Genomic DNA, 19441 nt, shown 5'->3' with positions numbered 1-19441 from the left:
CACAGAGCTGGTGGCCCAAGGGAGAAAAGGAAAAAAAAAAAGGCTTTTTAAAAGCTAACTCTTGGTTCTTGGGAAATGTAAGAAATGTGTGGCATTTATTGATCGTGAGATAAATACGAGGCAACCTTGACCTTTACTTGAGATAACCTGAGCCAGGAGCTTAGCACTTCTTTATCTCCTGGTACTGTACATAAAAATGTTGGCATTTCAGACCTAAGGTATGAAGTTAATTTCTATGGAACCAACAACAGACAAAATGTCAAAATAGTCAAAGATAAGGAAGAGCTTTTGGTCCCTCACAATTGCCAGCCCTGACGTTTCCTCCAGCTCCCATGGAGCCAGTCAGAGTCAGACATGCCAACACTCAGAGCTGTTACACTAACAAGAAGGGAATGGAGGAAGATGGGTAGGGTGCTTCACACATACAGTGGCAGTCAGGGACTTTTAAAGAGAAACAGCAAGAAGAAGATGCCTTTTATGAACCCACTAGAGCAGGGCTGCCCAAGTCCGGTCCTCGAGATCTACTGGCAGGCCAGGTTTTCAGGATATCCACAATGAACATGCATGAGAGAGATTTGCCTGCACTTCTTGGAGGAGTGTGTGGCGCAGTGGTTGGATCTACAGCCTCAGCACCCTGGGGTTGTGGGTTCAAACCCCACGCTGTTCCTTGTGACCCTGGGCAAGTCACTCAGTCCTCCGTAGCCCCAGGTACGTTAAATAGATTGTGAGCCCACCGGGACAGGTAGGGAAAAATGCTTGAGTACCTGATTGTAAAAACTGCTTAGATAACCTTGATAGGCGGTATATAAAATCCTAATAAACTTGGTATGCAAATCTCTCTCATGCATGTTCATTGTGGATGTCCTGAAAACCTAGTTGCCAGTAGATCTCGAGGACCGGACTTGGCAGCCCTGCACTAGAGTCAAGAATGCAATCGGCTGGGAGAAGAGACAACTAGAACATCCTGTCGGGCACTAATTTAGTTACTGCCACTCTATATGCGAATCGGTTTAGTTATCTTTAATAAGGTAATAATAATTAAAAATCATTTGCATTCTTTTGAATTAGAGGCATTGCAGCATTAGGCAGCAGCCAAAGCTTTATGTTGTTATGATGTTGTTTTTTGTTAAAAGTAGGAGATTTTTTATGTGATTAGATATAACATTAAAACTACTATACAAAATAATGTGGAATATGGCAGTTGTTATGGTTGTTTCACAGCAGGTTAGAAATTGAAATACATATGTATGTCACAGGGGTCAATAGATCACTCATTGCTCACTTACATGGCTCTGATTCCTAGACTTTTCGATTGTATGTACCCCTTGTTATCCTTTGAAATGTTCAGGGACCCCCATATGACCCCCCACCCAGGGGCTGTGGAACACATTTTTGTTTGAGGGTGCCTAAGCTCCGCCCTAGACCCCACCCCCATAATAATAGTACTAATTGTAATGCCATTTCTTCCATTCATTCTTCATATATAAGCAACTAGTCTTATAGCCCGTTACATTAACGGGTGGTAGAATATATGTGTGTGAGTGTGTGGTTTTATTTCTTTTTCTCTCTCCTTAGCCGCTTTCTGTATTTGTCTTTCTTTTTTTTTGCCTTGGCTGTCCACCACCACCCTTTCTCTCTTCCTTTTTCCTCCCCTGTGTCCTCCACCACCCCATCACTGCTCACCTTATCCAGCAGCAGCCCTTTAATTGATCTTTTTATTTTTTATTGCATTCTTGTCTCTGTTTCCGGGTTCAACTCTTAGTTTCCATTCTTTCTTCTCCTCCCACGCTTTCTGCGATTACATTCTTTTCTCCTTCTAAAAATGCATTTCCTGTTGCCTGTCTCCATTCTTTTAATATTCACACCAGACCGTCTTCCTTCCACTATCCTATTCAATTTTTCCCCCTCCTTCTAGTTTTTCCATTGCTGTCTCCTAGTTCCATTTCTGCCTTTTCCTTCAGCCTCACCATGTAATTTCTCATCCCTTCCTCATTTCTCCTTATCTGACCCTTTATCCTGGTCTTTCCTTTCCCCTACTTCATTGCTTTTTCCTTTTTCTCCATCTTATTCCTCTCCCCCTTTCCTTACCTCAGCATCATTATTACCCCCAAGCCAATTCTCTTCCTCCCTTCTCAGCCTAGACCTGGGGCTGGTCGTTAGCATGAGCGGACACTGCAGGAGCCCTTCTCAAGGGGGCAGGACAGGCTGGTGAGGACCTCCCCGGTACCAGCGCCGCTCTCCCTCTCAGCGGGCCAGCCCGGATCGCTGCTTCTTCGCTCCAGAGCTCGGCAGTGGGGCGGAGAGCGGGCGCAAGGGGATCGGGGCCATGCTACCAGCGGGACAGCCCCAGCCCTCTCCCTCCTCCCCTCTTGGGCTTGTGGAGGCAATCGGCGGCTGTGGAGCTGCTGCAGGCCGGAGGTTTGAGTTTGTGTCACGGTGGGAGGGTGGACAGAAAGGATCGGACGCGCACCGCCATGCGCATGGGGCTCTCCTCGACCTGGGGCTTCGGCGCCATCGACGGAGGGAAAGAGGTGCTGTGGAGGCGATCGGCGGCTGGCTGCGATCCCGGCTTGTGGAGTCGATCATGGTGGCCGGGCCCTTTGAAAGCAGCGCTAGGTGGCGAGCAGGGAGGCTGTTGTGAGGTAATAAGTGCGCATGCGCACTCGTGCCGCCACACCCCGACAGAAAAGGGATCAGGGAGCACGCGATGCGAGTGCGCATGCGCGCTTACCATTTTATTATTTAAGATATCATCTTACCACAGAATTAAATTACACAAAGCACACTGTGTGCAGAGAAAATTTTAATTAACTATCATGTTAGTGGCAGATGCGTTTTAGTATAGAGAAATGCAAGGTCATGCATGTTGGGAAAAAGAACCCGATGTTCAGCTATACAATGGGGGGAACAATGCTAGAGGTAAGTACCCTTGAAAGAGACCTGGGTGTGCTGGTGGATACAACAATGAAAGCATCAGCACAATGCGCGACAGCCTCAAAGAAAGCCAACAGAATGCTGGGTATCATCAAGAAGGGTATCACGACCAGGACAAAGGAAGTCATCATGCCACTGTACCGTGCAATGGTGCGCCCGCATCTGGAGTACTGTGTCTAGTATTGGTCGCCGTACCTCAAGAAGGACATAGCATTGCTTGAGGGGGACCAGAGAAGAGCGACGAAAATGGTAAGAGGTATGGAAAACCTTTCGTATGCCGACAGGCTAGAACAGCTGGGGCTGTTCTCCCTGGAAAAGAGGAGACTTAGAGGAGACATGATACAAACTTTCAAGATCCTGAAAGGCATAGATAAGGTAGACAGGGACAGATTCTTCAGACTGTGGGGAACAACAAGTACAAGGGAGCACTCGGAGAAACTGAAAGGGGATAGGTTTAGAACCAATGCCAGGAAGTTCTTCACCCAAAGAGTGGTGGACACATGGAACGCACTCCCGGAGGTTGTGGTGGGGCAGAAGACACTACAGGGATTCAAAGAAGGTTTGGATAAATTCCTGAAGGAAAAGGGGATTGAAGGATACAGATAGAAGTAAGGATAGGTTTTTTTAGGGCAGGGAACACTTGACAGGTCATGGACCTGATGGGCCGCCGCGGGTGCGGACTTCTGGGTGCGATGGACCTCTGGTCTGATCCCAGTGGAGGCAACTTCTTATGTTCTTATGTTCTTATGTATAGTCTGCTTTTTTCAGCTACTGGATGTACAGTGCAGCTTAGAGGGAACACAGCTCCCCCTATATACGAACCACTCAAAAAAAGCGGAGGGACAGTAGGGGCATTTTTGAACACAGCAGTGGAAAATGACACACGAACAAAGTTTGTCCTCTCCCCCTCCCCGCAAGCTTTGACCCCCATCCCCACCCTGCCTCCGCGGGCTCTGTCCCCATCCCCACAAACTCCATCTCTGTCCCCATGATCTCTGTTCCCATCCCTGTGGACTCTATCCTCATTTGCACAAACCTTAAACACATATGATTTTATATTTAAATCTTTTTTATTAAAAGTTTTGGTACAATGTTCCCAAAGATTCAGTTCTTTACATCATCTGGGAGGGTAATTGGATTGTCTTTCAGACATGGGTGCAGAAAAGAAACTAAACTGTGTAGAGGATGAACAGGAGGATGAGGAGAGTGTGGCATAGTGGTTAGTGGTCACCTCAGCACCCTGAGGTGAGTTCAAACCCTGTGTTGTTCCTTGTGATCCTAGGCAAGTCATTTAATCCTCCACTGTTCCAGGTACATTAGAAATAATGTGAGTTTACCAGGACAGATAGGGAAAAATGCTTGAGTACCTGATTTGTAACCAGGGCAGGATTAACCACTTGCCTAGGGCCTGAAATGGTCAGTGGGGCCCGATGAAGGAGGGCATCAACATTGTTTTTTCCAAACGGCAATGGATCCCTCCAGCACTGATCGGCAACAGGAGCCCCACCCCGATTGGCAACACAGCCCCCCCCCCCCCCCCATCGACGGAAAGTAAAACAAGAAAGCAATGCGGGTAAGAAAGGCAACGGGAACTGTAATTGTGCAAGCGGTGCTGCTTGCCTAAAGCATCCCTCTGACGCAGCTTCCTGTTTCTGCCTGGGCGCATGGTGGGATGGGGCGGGGCAGGAGGCCCAGTGTACTTGTGTGCCTAGGGGCCCTCGACGAATTAATCCTGCCCTGTTTGTAACCCATTCTGAGCTCCTTTGGGAGGCTGGCTAAAAAATCAAATAAATAAAATAAGTGTCTATTAAATGTTAGAAATGTTCCTTGATGCCAGCAACAATGGATAAATCTGTAACAGTAAGATGCTTGAACTGCTGGGCACATGATGGAAGGACATTGCAGAAGGCAGACAAGACACAAATGATGTCATTTAACCCTTTCAGGACCATAAGGATCGTAGGCCAATTTTTGTGGTTTTGACGACATTTTTATGGTAAAAAGGGCTTGCAGATGCCAAAAAATTGATTTTTTTTGTGAAATATCATTATTTTTATTTAAAAAATCACACTTCTGGCTTATGGACAGTGTGGCAAGTGAATCTTCTCGTCAATCTGGCAACGACGCTAATGAATGAATGTCGGAACCAGTTTGTTTACATAAAGGCAGTATCATATGGAATCCGTACATATCAAATTTAGAACTGTAGACTATCCCAATCAAAATTGATAGGATTTTAAAGTTATGGGACAAATATGTCCCTTGGTCCTGAAAGGGTTAACAGTAGTTCATTGAAATCCAAAAGCAGCTTCTGCAGTTTTTTTTTAATCATTGAATTCAGTTGTCAATTGTCTAAGATGTGTTAAGTTTTTAAATAGTGATACTAGTCTTAAGTTTTTGAGAATGACACAGGGTACAAAGTTTGTCCCTGTTCCGGTCCCCATTCCCACCCCGTCTCTGTGACCTCTGTCCCCATCCTTGCCCCATCCCCAAAGGCTCTGTCTATCCCCGCCTCATGGTACCCGTGTGGGAAAAACTCCTTCACTGTCTTCCAGCTGACTCCCCCAGTACCTCTGTTACTGATGGTATTATGCACAGTGTAATACACTTCAGGGAATTATATACCAATTTATTTATTTATTCAATTTTCTATACCGTTCTCCCAAGAGAGCTCAGTACGGTTTACATGAGTTTATTCAGGTACTTAAGCATTTTTCCCTCTCCGTCCCAGTGGGCTCACAATCTATCTAAAGTACCTGGGTCAATGGGGGGATTATGTGACTTGCCCAGGGTTACAAGGAGCAGCGTGGGTTTGAACCCACAACCTCAGGGTACTGAGGCTGTGGCTTTAACCACTGCGCCACAAACTCCCCAAGAAAATCAAAACAATGCAACATTAAAACAGGAAAATACATATTTGCAGTATTCTGGAAATACATGCAGGTAATTTAACACTTGGCTCTCAGTCAGCCTTAGCTCCTCAGTCCAGCATCTTCCTGTTGACCAAGTAAACAGTGATGTTACTGTAACAGAAATCTTGATGTTTCTGGCAACCATAAAATAATTTACCTATCCATGTGGATAATTTACCTATCCATATGGGTTCACTTCGAGGAAGTGCTTAGGGGGAGGGTTCTTCGAGTGGGCAGACTTGTTGGGCCAATGGCCTCTTTCTGCCGTCATACTCTATGTTTTAGTAGGTTGCCAAATAGCCACTAGGCTCCAGCTGAGCTAAACTTTAATAAGCAGTTGAATTACCAAAGATTAGGTAATATAGATGTGAGGGGATTCCTGTGTTCACTGAATCTTTCCAAGTGCAGTGAGGAGGGAGATTCCTGTGCTCACTGAATCTTTCAAAGTGCAGAAATTCAGCAAACAGGCCTCTGATGTCATAGCAACAGGAAAATTGTCTGTACATTTTATAGACTCCTCCCACCTCCAAGAGCAGAGAGCTACTATTGGCTGTTTTGAAATATTCCGTTTTTTTTCAGTCTGAGAACAGTGTAGACTAGAGGGAGAGAGAACGGTTGGAGTGAGAAGGGGAAGGGAGCAGTTTGGAGTAGGGAGAAGTAATAATAATAATAATTTTATTCTTATATACCGCCAAAGCCATGGAAGTTCGAGGCGGTTTACAACAAGAAGTGCTGGACAATCAGCAGCTTGTATGTCTCTGGTTAAATAGTATTGTGGGATCTGGCAGAGAATTTCTCTAAGCAGCTGGCTACCTCTATCCATGTAGCTCTGGGGATCAGTGTCCCAGAACCCTGAAAATACTGGAAAAGGGGGAATTTCTATTTATCCTATTTTCCCTCTTTTTATCTGATAGTGTTCTTCTGGCCTGCCTCCTGTGCACAAGGTTACAACCTCTCCAACCCCACGCAGGCACTATGGTGTAAACAAAATAATCAAAAAAGACTTTTCCTCTATCTTTTAGGTCCTAGCTCAGGCTTGCTGTCTAAAACTAGCTCTAGCAGGATACACATTCCTAGGCTGCGTCTTTGGTCTTTTGCAATTATGGTAGTTGATTCCCAGCGTAGTGAAGGACAGGCGCGGTTGCAGTGTTTTTTGCGGATCCAAAGGAGTTCCATTTTGGAAGCGTTCAGTTGTAATTTGTTGACGGACATCTAGTTTTTGATTTCTGAGAGGCATTTTAGGAATTTTGTGATCTGGGTGTTGCAGGATTCTCCTAGTGGTAGGAATAGTTGGATGTCATCCGCAAAGGCGTGAATTTGTCCAGATAAAATTTCCATCGTTGATCCACAATGATGATCCAGAAACTCAGAGATCTGCTGGGTGTTTTAAAGATTTAGAGGAGAAGTTATCAACATGGGCTATCATTAAGACAGATTATTTTACCACTAACATGTGCTATTTTAGTGCAGGTCCCATTTTATGCAATTAGACCTAGTTACTAATAAGAGATTGGGACTTGTACACCACCTTTTTGTAGTTTTACAGCCACACTCAAAGCGGTTTATATATAGATTACATTACATTGATGTCTTCTATTCCGTCAGTACCTTTCAGTTCTAGGCGGTTTACAACAAGAATTAGCCTGGGCATTCCCAAGGAGATTACAAGGTTGATAGCTATAGTATGCAATGGGATCTGGGAATGGTCAATACAGTTTGGTTAGATCATTTGACAAATTTCTTGAATAGTATGGTTTTCAGTTCTTTCCTGAATGTTTTGTAGTTGGGCGTTATGGCACTGGCGTACCTAGCATATGTGACACATCATTTTTTGGCACCCCCCCCCCCCCCCATCTGTACGAAAAGCATGATTTTTAGTAACAATCCACACGTCATACATGAGTACCTAGGAAAAGGCAGCATCTTACATATGCAATGAGCAGTACAACATCAATACACCCATTGTAAAACTAAACAAGCCAGACTAGTACAGATCAATCCTACACCGTCAATCCTAACAGAAAACCATGTCTTTCGAACACACAGAACACAGAATACATCTTCGCCTGTGTATGTAATCACAAACTAACCCCTCCCTCTTTTACAAAACTGTAGTGTGGATTTTAGCCACAGTGGTAACAGCTCTGACGCTCATAGAATTCTGGGCATCAGAGCTGCTACCACCACGGCTGGCGCTAAAAAACGCTCCACAGTTTTGTAAAAGGGGGGATAAAATAGAAATACATAGACAAAGGTTAAATTGAACCAGAAAGAAGCTGGACTCTGCATACAATGCAACACCATAGAAACAGTGACACATGTCTCCTAAAGCAATAAATAAATAAAAAAAAATTTTCTACCTTTGTCTTCTCTGGTTTCTGCATTCCTCATCTTCTTGTTACTCTCTTCCTTCCATCCACTGTCTGCCATCTCTCTGCCCCTATATGGCATGTTCTCTCCTTAATTGCCCCTTCCAGAAACTGTATGCCTCCCCCTTCCATCTCTCCTTTCACCCCCATTGGTCTGGCATCTCTCTCCTCTCCTTCCCTCTCCCACACCTCTCTTCTGCAATCCCTTTCTTCCCTCATTTTCCTTTTCAATTTATTTTCTGCATCCATCTAGATTACATTCTTACTACCCTCTCATCAATTTCCTTTTTTACTGTCTACCTATAGCTCGCCACCTCTTTCCCTCACCCCTCCAGTATTTCCCTAACTCAATCCTTTTCCCCCATCATGTGCCCTCCTTTTATTTTTCCCGTCCTTCTATCATCTGCCCTCTTCCCTCTCCCCACTTCCCTCATCTGCCCCTTCTCTCTTTTCCCCCTCCTTCCATCATCTGCCCTCTTCTCTCCCCAGTTCCATCATCTGCCCCTTCCCCCACTTCCATCATCTGCCCCTTCTCTCTCTTTCCCCCCCACTTCCATCAGCATCTGCCCCCTTTCGCTCCCTACAACCCAATTCCATGCAGTATCGTTCCCCCTTATGTCTCTTTCCCTGCAATTCCTTCAGCATCTGCCCCTTTCTCTCCCTCCAACACGCATCCATAGCACCCTGACCCCCCTTTGTCACCCTTCACCATGTTTCCGTAGCACCCTGATCCCCCTTTGTCACCCTTTACCATGTTTCCATTGCACCCTGATCCCCCTTTGTTACCCTCCACACCCTTTCATGCCACCCTGACCTCCTTTCTTTCTCCATCCCAAAGGTCCCGCCTGTGACGTCTGAGGGGGCTGGGCCGGCAGACGCAGTTAGTTGTGGCAAGATCCTGCGATGACTGCTGAGCTAAAGTGTCCCCCCTTCCCCCCTGACGTCACTGACCTCTTCCCAGTCATTGCGGGACCTTCTTCACTTCAGTGCAGCTGCCGACTCTGCTCTAAGTAGGGCAGCCACACTGAAGTGCGGTTTGAAGCAGCGCGGGAGGTTTCGGATCCGGCCGGCTGTGCACCCCCTTGGAGCGTGCACCCGGGGCGGACAACCCCCCGCACCCCCCCCCCCCCTTGGTACGCCACTGCGTCATAGGTCAGCAGATTTGAGAGCTGGTGGTCTATTTTCGCTGCTCTGGTGACTAGTAGACCGTCATATATTTTTTTGCTTTGCATGCCTTTGATTGGGGGGTGAGTAAAGTGTGCTTGAGTTCTCCTTGGTCTGGATGTGTTTTTCCAGATTAGGTGGTTGTTCAGATAGCTTGGTCCATTTCCATTTAGAGCTTTGAATAGGGTGCAATAGAATTTGTGTTGTATGCGTGCTTGTACTGGGAGCCAGTGTGAGTCTTGGAAAGCTGAGGTAATGTGGTCATATTTTTTCAACGAGTATATTAGGCTTAGGGCTGTATTTCAGACTGTTTGTAATTATTTTAGCATGTTGGCAGGGCATGACAGGTAAAGTATATTACAGTAGTCCAGGAGTCCTAGAGCGCTTGTACTATGAGTTTGAATTGTTCATTGTTGAAGTATTTTCAGACTTGTTTTAAGTTGCGCATGGTTGCGAATGCCTTCTAAACTGTTTTGAAGTTGCATGGTGCAGCCTTTGTCTATCATTATTCCCAGCAGTTTTAGGTTGGGTTGTAAGGGATATGTGAAGGAGCTTATTTCTGGGTTTGTTATGGTTGGGGTTTTGTTTCTTTCTAGAAGTAAGAATTTGGTTTTGTCTTGGTTCAGTTTTCATTTGTGGTCTCTCATCCATTTTTACACTGTTTCTAGTGCAATGTGTAGTCTGTTCGTTGTGTTGGGGGTGTTTTGGTCAAAAGGCAGGATGGTGATATCGTCTTCGTAGCTGTATGATGTTATACTTTGTTTGTTTACGCATGTGCCAAGTGTGGCTATGCAAAGGTTGAAGAGTGTTGGTGATAGTGGGGGACTCCGCAAGGGTTGTTCCAGGTTCTGATTGTTCATTGTTTGCTTTTACTCTGTGTCTTCTTGAGCGGAGGAATCCTTCAAACCAATTGTAGACTTTGCCTGTGATTCCTATTGCCTCCAGTGTTTGTAGTAGGATGTCGTGATCTACTAGGTCGAATGCCGCTGTGAGATTGAGTTGTATGAGTAGAATTTTTTGGCCTTTGCTTAGCTGTTGTTTGGCTGTGTCTAGGTGAGAGACTAGTAGTGTTTCTGTACTGTACTTGCCTCTGAAGCCTGATTGTGAGGGGTGAAGAATGTTGTGGGTTTCTAAGTTTTCAGTGAGAAGTTTTGCTACGAGGCCTTCCATTAGTTTGACGTATAGCGGTATTAAGGCTATACATCTGTTATTGAATGGCTGATCTGTGGCTCCCTTTGGGTCTTTCAGAATAGGGGTTATGATGATTTCGGCGACTTCTTGTGGAAATTGACCCTCTCTGTGAGCATGTAACTAATCCACTGCATGAGGTGGGTGCAGAATCTAGTGCTTGCGGCTTTTAACAGGTATGGGGGACAGTGGTTGAGGTCGCAGGCTGCATGACTGTATTTTTTTGTAGAGTTTTTTCTAGGTCGTGCCATTGTGTGTCTGGGAAATCTGATCAGTTTCTGTCTGCTGCGTAGGCCTCATTTTCTTTCTGTCCTGGTGGGCTCACAATCTATCTAATGTACCCAAGTTAGCAGTAAAATAACCCATCTTAAGGTTAGCCCACTTTGACTTCATCCCTCAGAGTCACAAACATCCTGATAGGATGGAACAAACAAGATCTTTCACCAGCCTTCTCTATCTTGGGCTGCAAAGCCAAAAGTTGTTTCCTTTGAATAAGCGGTGTCAAGATCTGGGATGAGGAATAGGGGGAGAAATAACATATGTTGTTACATGGTCAAAATGTCTTCTTTCATTCCAGCCAGCATTACAGAATTGTCTTTAATCAAATCCTTTACCTGCAGAAGCTCTTACAACACTTGTCGTGTGAAATCCAAGCCTCCGAGGCCGCTCCAGTTTTGATCTTCTTATGCCTTTGCCAACGCATTAGTGAAATCTAACTTAGAAGTCTTGTGTACTGTCATCAAAAGTCTTATATTGTCCAATTAATTCCCCATAGTCAAAATCAGGTGAAGTGTAAGAGTCTTTTAATTCTGGATTTGGAAGGAGAAAACTCCTAAGCTGCCATCTTTGTTGGAGCTCACCAGTGCCCCTTCCTTTTGGATGCGTTTTGCATGTTCATTACCTTACTGGTCTTCTGATTTTCCCATGCTAATAAAAAATGTACTATCTCAGGAGTAAACTTAGGGCTCCTTTTATCAAGCCGCGCTAGTCGGACATTTCATCATGCGCTAACCCCTGCGGCCGGCTAAAAAACTAATGCCTGCTCAATGCAGGCGTTAGCGGCTAGCGTGGCAGGGGTTTAACGCGCGGTAAAACCCCTACCACAGCTTGATAAAAGGACCCCTTAGTAAGAAAATCAGAAGTAATCTGCTGCACAAAATGAAAGCGCAGCTCATTACATCTGTACCTCAATGTATTAAAATCAATAAGTAAAATAAAGACTTTTAAAAGATTTTTTTATACTATTTTTTTCATTTCCGAAGTGGAAAGTGAAGATGAAATTCCAAGATTCAGTGCACTGTGCTACCCATTAAATTTCCCACTCTTTGTAGCATGGGAGAAAAAACATTTGTCCCGAGCCCACAAATCTCAATCAGTCGAGCAACCAGGCACTTCAGAACTCCTAGGAATACCATTTCCTTTGAAAAAGCCCTTATCAATCCATCTGCTGAGCGCTCAGCCCTAAACGGCCTTGATTAATTATCCCATCTTGCCAAGGCTGACTTTGATGCTTGCTTGTTGGAACAAGCCCTTGGAATACAGGAAATGTTCTCTTCATCAAAACATTGCAAGATGCTACTCGCTTAGATGTCAAGGAGCCCAACAATTACTGCACCCTCCAGCACATTGCGTGATCAGCCTACCTTGAAGCAGACTTGGTTCACATAATCAGTGAATGAGATTTTTTTTCGCTGAAATTTATCAAGTGACGCTTAGCGTGGTAGTCAAATCTAACACACACAAAAAAGCTATTTTGTTCGACTGTCTAGAATGTTGCCTTTGCATGGCATCTCATTACAATTGATGTATTAATTAATTGAAAAGTGCCCTGTGTACCCTGAGCTGTGCAGGTGCAATCATGTGTCTCCTTTCCAGTTCTCCCTTCTCCTCAGCGTACAACCTACAGAGATGGAGACCTATTTTTTTAGGCATTTTCCCAGTGAAATTACTCTTTTTTTCCTGGAGTCTTTGAAAGACTTAGGGGCCCTGGAGGACAGTGTGGTATAGTAGTTAGCGCTACAGCCTCAGTACCCCATAGGCTGTGGGTTCAAACCCCATGCTGCTCCCTGTGACCCTGCGCAACTCACTTAATCCACCACTGTCCCAGATACGTTAGATAGATTGTGAGCACACTGGGACAGATAGGGAAAATGCTTGAAGTATCTGTATGTAAACCACTTTGAGTGTGATTGTATAACTACAAAAAGGTTGTATACAAGTCTCAATCCCTTTCCCTGATGTCATAATGCCTCATTCCACCAATGCCTAAGAGTCACTTCTGGTATTGTATTGGAAGAGAGTGTGGTGTAGTGGTTAGAGCTACAGCCTCTGAGCCCCTGAAGTTGTAGGTTCAAACTCCACACTTCTTCCTCTGACCCTGGGCAAGTCACCTAATCCTCCACTGTACCAGGTACATTAGATAGACTATGAGCCCACCAGGACAGATGGGGGAAAATGCTTGAATCGCTGTGCTGTTCAGTTTCTGTTTCTTGTAAATCGCATAGAACTGAGAGGTACTGTGGTATAAAAATAAAAATGTATTATTATGTAAACCACTTCGAGTGTGGTTGTATAACTAGAAAAAGGCAGTATACAAGTCCTAATCCCTTTTACAAAGCTATGGCAAAAATTGGCCTTAGCATGCCCCTTATGTACAAACCCACTTTTTTCAAACTGAAAGTGAACTTTATATATTACAATACCTATTTGATTCACATACATGGGGGGGATAGGAAAAATCTCAGAATTGCAGCCATATAAATGTCTAGGCCTGCTGCAAACTTCAGTTATCAGCACAAAAACCTCCCCCACTTTATTGAAATTCTCTATATGACTCAGTAATACATTCTGTATATATTTATATCAGTCACATATGTTTTTGGAAAGTTATTATATATACATCTCAACCTGTACCAGTTTTAGCAAATCAGTAGAAATCACACCAAAAAATTATCTTCAGTAACAGTCACCGTCTCCACTGTCCTTTTCTCCTCTTGCATGTGCCGCTTGTTGCACTCTTGATGTGGCCAGCGTTTTGCGGTAACACTGCCACTGCCTCAGGGAACTTCAACTTCAGCTTCTCTCAACCCACAAAAACCAAAAATAGATTTTTTAAATGTTCCCTCAAGCTTCTTCCTGCCCGCCAGTGGGAGGGCTGGATGGGCCATTTGGCCTTTATCTGTCATCATATTTCTATGTTTCTATCTAACACCTATATGCCGTTTGACACAGTTGTCAATCACCCGCTAGACGCCATTTATAGAATCATGCCTAGTGGCACACTGCCATTTAAGGCCAGGGTTTTTTGGCAGTGGCATAGCGAGGGTAAGAGATGCCTGGGGTGGTGGCCCTTCTCTCTGCCCCCCCCATCCCCCGTACCTCTTAAAATCTTCTCCAGTGAGAGCGTAAGCAGCGTCTTTAGCCTGCTGCTCGCGCTGGCTTTCACCACTGACATTATTTCCCGGTCCTGCAATTCAGAAGTGATTTCAGAGGGAGCCAGGCCAGTGCGAGCAATGGGCTAGAAGTAGTTGCTCACGCTGGTGAAGATTTTAAACAGGTACCAGAGGCGGGGAAGGGAAGATGTGAGCATGGTGTGGGGGTGGTGGTGTGGAGAGGTCGGGGGCAGTCCGTGTCCCCCTTACTGTGCCACTGTTTCTTGGCCTACATGAGAGCACCTAAGTCACTCTATGCCCAAAGTCTGCCCCAAATCCACTCCTACCCATGTCTACTTGCTGGTAGGCACCTTGGTGTAGATCAGAGGTGCCCACACTTTTTTTACAGTATATGTACATGTGTTGGCCATATATATGAGTATGTGCATGAGGAGGGAAGACAAGAGGATCTTGATGGGGTAGATCCATACGGTGACCTTTCAAATGCACGCAGGCCATTGGCACTCCGACAGTTCCGCCCCGACATTTGCATGCAAGACAAATGCACGCCACCCATACACTCACGCTCTCATTGAGGGGTGTGGGGGGGGGACCACCCCTACACTTACAACTCACACTCTGAGGGTGTGTGTGGAGGGGAACACCCACACACGCTTGCACTCTTGTTGAGGGGAGGTGTGTGTGGGGGAACCCCCCAATACAATTCTGCCTCGACAATTCCCCTCCCTTCATGCGTGCACTTGACAGAGCAGAACTGACTGCACCCCAATGTCCTGTGCACTATTGACGGTGTACCGACCCATACACCCACATATGGACACATCATGGAAAGTAGGCTCCATTATTTCTACATGGAATTCTTTTTTAACTTTTTGATCTGATTTTTTTTTTTTTCATTCCCACTATTATCAATCCAAGTAAATTGGTAATTCTGGCCTCTCCTTCCCCTATTAGCAACCCTTGCAGGCCTCTCAATGATATATAAAGTGCCAATCAGACTTCTGAAGAGTGGAGTCACGGATGGAGATCATTTTATTTTTAAAGGTACATATAGAGAGGTATAGATGTAGTAAAAAGTCTAAGAACTGCCAAAATACAAGCAAAACATATATTAGGAAGGTTTTCAGGATATCCACAATGAATATTCATGAGAGAGCGTTGCATGCAGTGGAGGCAGTATATGCAAATATCTCTTATGGACATTCATTGTGGATATCCTGAAAACCTGACTGACAGGATCAGGTTTGGGAAGCACTGGATTAGGGCAAAAAAAATCACTCAAGAAAGATGATGGAAAATTACGATTCAAAGAAGGAAGGCATACTGCCAAGCAATAGATGATTAGATAGCTGAGGATTTCTGAGGAAGCAGAAGAGATTGAATAGATTGTGATCATGTTCTGTGTTTCAGAATATAGCAAGCTCTGCTGTTTCACTGTCCAGTGTACTCAGTGATAGGTATTATTTTTCTCTTCTTCCAGTGTCCTCTACAAGCCTGGTGATGACGCTCCACTTCACACTTGTTCTCTGCATAGCAACATGAAGATAATTTTCCATAACACCATGCCAGCTATCAACAAGACAGAAGTGCGGTGGGGGGACAGGCAGCAGATGGGAAGACTGCATGAGAAAGCAAAACTCAATGAGCTGACAGGGCCAAATCTCCATTGACCTGGAGTCAAGCTGGTGCTTCAGACTCTGAGGCGGCTGGTATCAACAAATGGACATACAGTACTGGCCATGGTGTCACTCAGCTGGACTCGACTTCCCTTCTTGTGCCTTTCGCTGTGGCCCCAGGGAGAGAACAAAAGACAGAGCCCCCAGCACAAAAGAGGAGGGAAGAATTGATGTGTATTATTTAAGATACACACTTTCAGCAAGTGAACTGATACAAGTTCTAATCTGTTACGAGGAGATGAACTGAGCCAGGAACTGTAAATACAGGTTTTTAAAAGGCATATAAATTCTAAGAAGTCAATTTGTCCAATGGATGTAACCCATAAGTGCAATTCCCGAGTCTGTACATATTAAGATAAATCTCTGGTTCACTAGGAAAGGTCACAACTTAATTCTACAAATAAACTGACTGATGAAGATCAAGGGCCAGGAACGGACACCAAGTGACAACATTGTGCACGCCTTATCCCTCACACAAATGCCACAGAACGTTCCACATGCACTTTCATTCTGAACCACAGCGTGGTCAGCTAGACCGCATCTCTTAGGTGACAGTGCAAAATTGAGGTCTCCAGGTTATCTGAGTGGTAGCTTTTCCCTGATTTCTAACATGTATCTGAATGGATCACTAGCTGAAATTGTTTTAATTTGCACCTGGTGAGGACAGTACTTATCATTTTTAGCACTACTGAATGTACACAGTGCTCTACAATGATAAGTACTTGGTACGATAGCATCCTACCCCGAAGGGCTTACAATCTAAGTGGGTGCCTGAAGCAAAAGGAGATAAAATGACTTGCCCAAGATTAAAAGGATTGTCAGTGGCAGGATTTGAATCTTGCTTTCCCTGGTTCTCAGCCTACACTCCTACAACCGGGCTTCTCTTCCTCCTTTCCTGGATTCTAACGTTCAGGATGTTTCTTATGTTTCTCTTTGGGTAATGGTTGTTAGCTAACAGTCCTGTGCTGTCAGCTCCAGGCAAAACCACATTCTAGGTTGGTAGTGTAGTGAACAAATAACCATAATCTGGAATTCAAGAAGCAGCAATATACTGGAAAGCAGGTAGTCTCATGTTCTGAGAGCTGATGTTTATTGCTTAAGAGATGTAAAAATGGGAAAGCTACATAAGCCTATTTATTAGTTCACAGTAGCAGCATTAGGATGGCATATCTGTACCTTTCAACAGCTGACTAAATATCAGATTTGTTAATAGCTATGGGTAAAAAGTAAAATGATGCTGTTGATTCTTCAAAAGTTTTTACCTTGTCCAGGCTGACCTGATGATACAGACTCAGGCCTGCTTTTGCCCCACTGCATGCAGGGAGTCGTAGTTCTGAATTTCCTCAGGAAAGAAATTGGAGCATCACCTCCCTACCTACATGCATTGCGAAAAATCCAGGACTGGATCAGTTTCTTCAGGCTGACCTGAGTGAGATGACAATCCAGTCACTCTTTAGAGGGGAAATTGTCATTTTAAATCACACTCCAGCAGTGCTACGGTATATTTTTACCTTGTCCCCTGCTGTTCCTATCTGAGCCTAAAACGGAGTGCCGGAGCCAGTCAGTCAGAGAAAAGTTCATGGAGTGAAGGAAGTACTATCACTATGATGGTTCCTGTTCTTTGTAAAAGCTATTTATGACATTGAAAGGCAGACACTACTACTGGGGCAATCCTAAAGAGTGGGGCCTAAATGTAGGGGCGAGAATGAAGTGCACTTAGTGCCTGTTCTATAACGATGTTAACGTTAACACAAAACCACTTTGACATGCCAAAACTTACTTGTGACAGCTAACGCCAAGTCAATGGCAGGCAGAAGCTGGTGCACTTGCAATGCAAATATCTAATGATATTCTTTAAGGCGTGCACATTGCTAGAAAAATGGTGCAGCCAACTTGCTGTTATGGGCCATGCGACTAGGGAGTCAATTGTATAGAATGTGATGTCATTTACACATGCAGATGAAGCCTAAATTTAGCCCCCCCTTCATAAAATTGTCCTTCACATATCCACAGCTGGGCACTCTGTGTGAGCAGCTGTTTAGTTTATGGTGCAGTTCTTTTTTAAATTATACTGTACATTTAATTATTTTAGCATCTATAGTATGATGGCTTTGGATGGAGTGAGCTGCAGATGTGATAAGTAATCTTTATAACTGTTGCTATATCCAGGTCTTTTCAGATTTGTCCTGTGGTCCCCAAATCCATTTGGAGTGTCTCTATATGCATAAAGAATATGCATGAAATCAAGCCGCATACACATAACTCCTAGGACACATAAACTTGTATGTCCACTATACTGTATATTTTTGTGGCAAATATTCTAAAAACAAAGAACATATTTGGAAGCCTTGATTTTGTAGTTCATTGCCAGAGATGCCGTTACCCAGTTCCAGGCTGGAGATTTTGAGAGAGTCCTGGATTTCTGACCGCCCCATCCTGATGCATTATGGGACTCGCACTGCTGATTTCAATCCCAAAATCTCCAGCCTGGAATTGTGTAACTTGACATCTCTGCATTGCTAGGGTTACCAGACGTCCTGGTAAACCCGTTATGTCTTCTTTTTAGAGGACTACCCGAGTTCCCATACAGACTTTCCAAAATCCGGCAGTTTGTCCGGGTTTTGGAAAGCCCTGAGCTCCGGCCACGTCTGGAGGGCTTCCAACAAGCATGCGCAGATGACGTCACATGCCCTCCATAGGGTAACCCTAGAAGGGAATTTTAACATATCTTGAAGCATGTCTCATTGTTTCTGTCAGTAGTTTCTTTCTAGGTAGGGCAGCCAAAAGGTATGTGCCATAAGGGACACAACCAAGATTGTCCAAGTTCACTCCTCTAGGGCTAGGGTGATTATATGGCTCCAGAAAAAGGCGGATGGATTAAGACATCTAGGTTTTACTTCTCCTGAAAGCAATGGAAGTAAAACCTGGATGTCTCAATCCATCCTCCATTTTCCAGAGCCATATGATAACCCTATCTAGGGCTGCAATAGGCCAGATTTTCTGGATATCACTAAGGAATATGCATGATTGTGATTTGCATGCCCACTACCTCCTCAGACCTCTCTCTCATGCATATCCATTAGGGATGCTCTGAAAACTGGCTTGTTTGCAGCCCTCAAGGACTGAACTTGAACAAGGCTGCTCAAGCTTGCACAGGGAGGGAGAGAGATCTCTGATTGCTCTGCATGCACTTTGAACTAAAATCAGAGCTAGACCAACCTGTCTGGGAGAAACTGGAGCATAGCGATTAAAAAAAAAAATCAATAGCAAGAATTAAATCTTCCTCTTCATCCTGCCTTTTCTCCCAGTGGGCTAAGGCTCTTTGTGGCGGCCATGCTATGAAGCTGAGGACAGTATAACAAGGTGAATCTCAGCAAAATGAGTCCAGCTGCGCACAAAATTCTAACTAAAATGGGTGTCCTGGGTTGTTATTAAAAATCTGTAGGATTGACAGTAAAAATCCTTTTTATGAGTTGGTAACCCTTCCCAGTGGCATAGTAAGGGGGAGGCGGTCCGTAGCACCCAGCCTCCTCTCCAACCCCCGCTCATTCCCTGCACATGCATGCGGTTTCCCTTCCCCCATACCGCTGCGACGTTACTAGCGGTGAGCAGCAACCTCTAACCTGCTGTCACACCTGTGTCGGCTCTTCTTCTGACATCACTTCCTGGACCTGCGCCAAGAAGTGAGGTCAGAGGGAGAGCCCACACAGGCGTGACAGCAGGTTGGGGGTTACTACTCACTGTAGGAATGTTGATCGATGCATCACCAAGCACGCGTGCATATGTGCATACCCATAATGCAGAAC

The 19441-nt window shown here is 44.8% G+C and overlaps 1 protein-coding gene across 1 annotated transcript in view; it reads left to right on the top strand.

Moving 5' to 3' along the window:
* HNF1B (HNF1 homeobox B) overlaps positions 1 to 18940 on the top strand; it is a 194423-nt gene extending 175483 nt beyond the window's left edge. Inside the window, exon 9 of the mRNA XM_033921784.1 lies at positions 15440 to 18940. Coding sequence (XP_033777675.1) covers positions 15440 to 15460 — 21 coding nt within the window. The 3' untranslated portion in view covers positions 15461 to 18940. The remainder of the gene's footprint in view (positions 1 to 15439) is intronic.
* The last annotated feature ends 501 nt before the right edge of the window (positions 18941 to 19441 follow it).

This window comes from Geotrypetes seraphini, chromosome 15, assembly GCF_902459505.1.
Source record: "Geotrypetes seraphini chromosome 15, aGeoSer1.1, whole genome shotgun sequence".
In the NCBI taxonomy this organism is placed as follows: Eukaryota; Metazoa; Chordata; class Amphibia; order Gymnophiona; family Dermophiidae; genus Geotrypetes; species Geotrypetes seraphini.
This window is presented reverse-complemented; position numbering and strand designations above follow the sequence as displayed.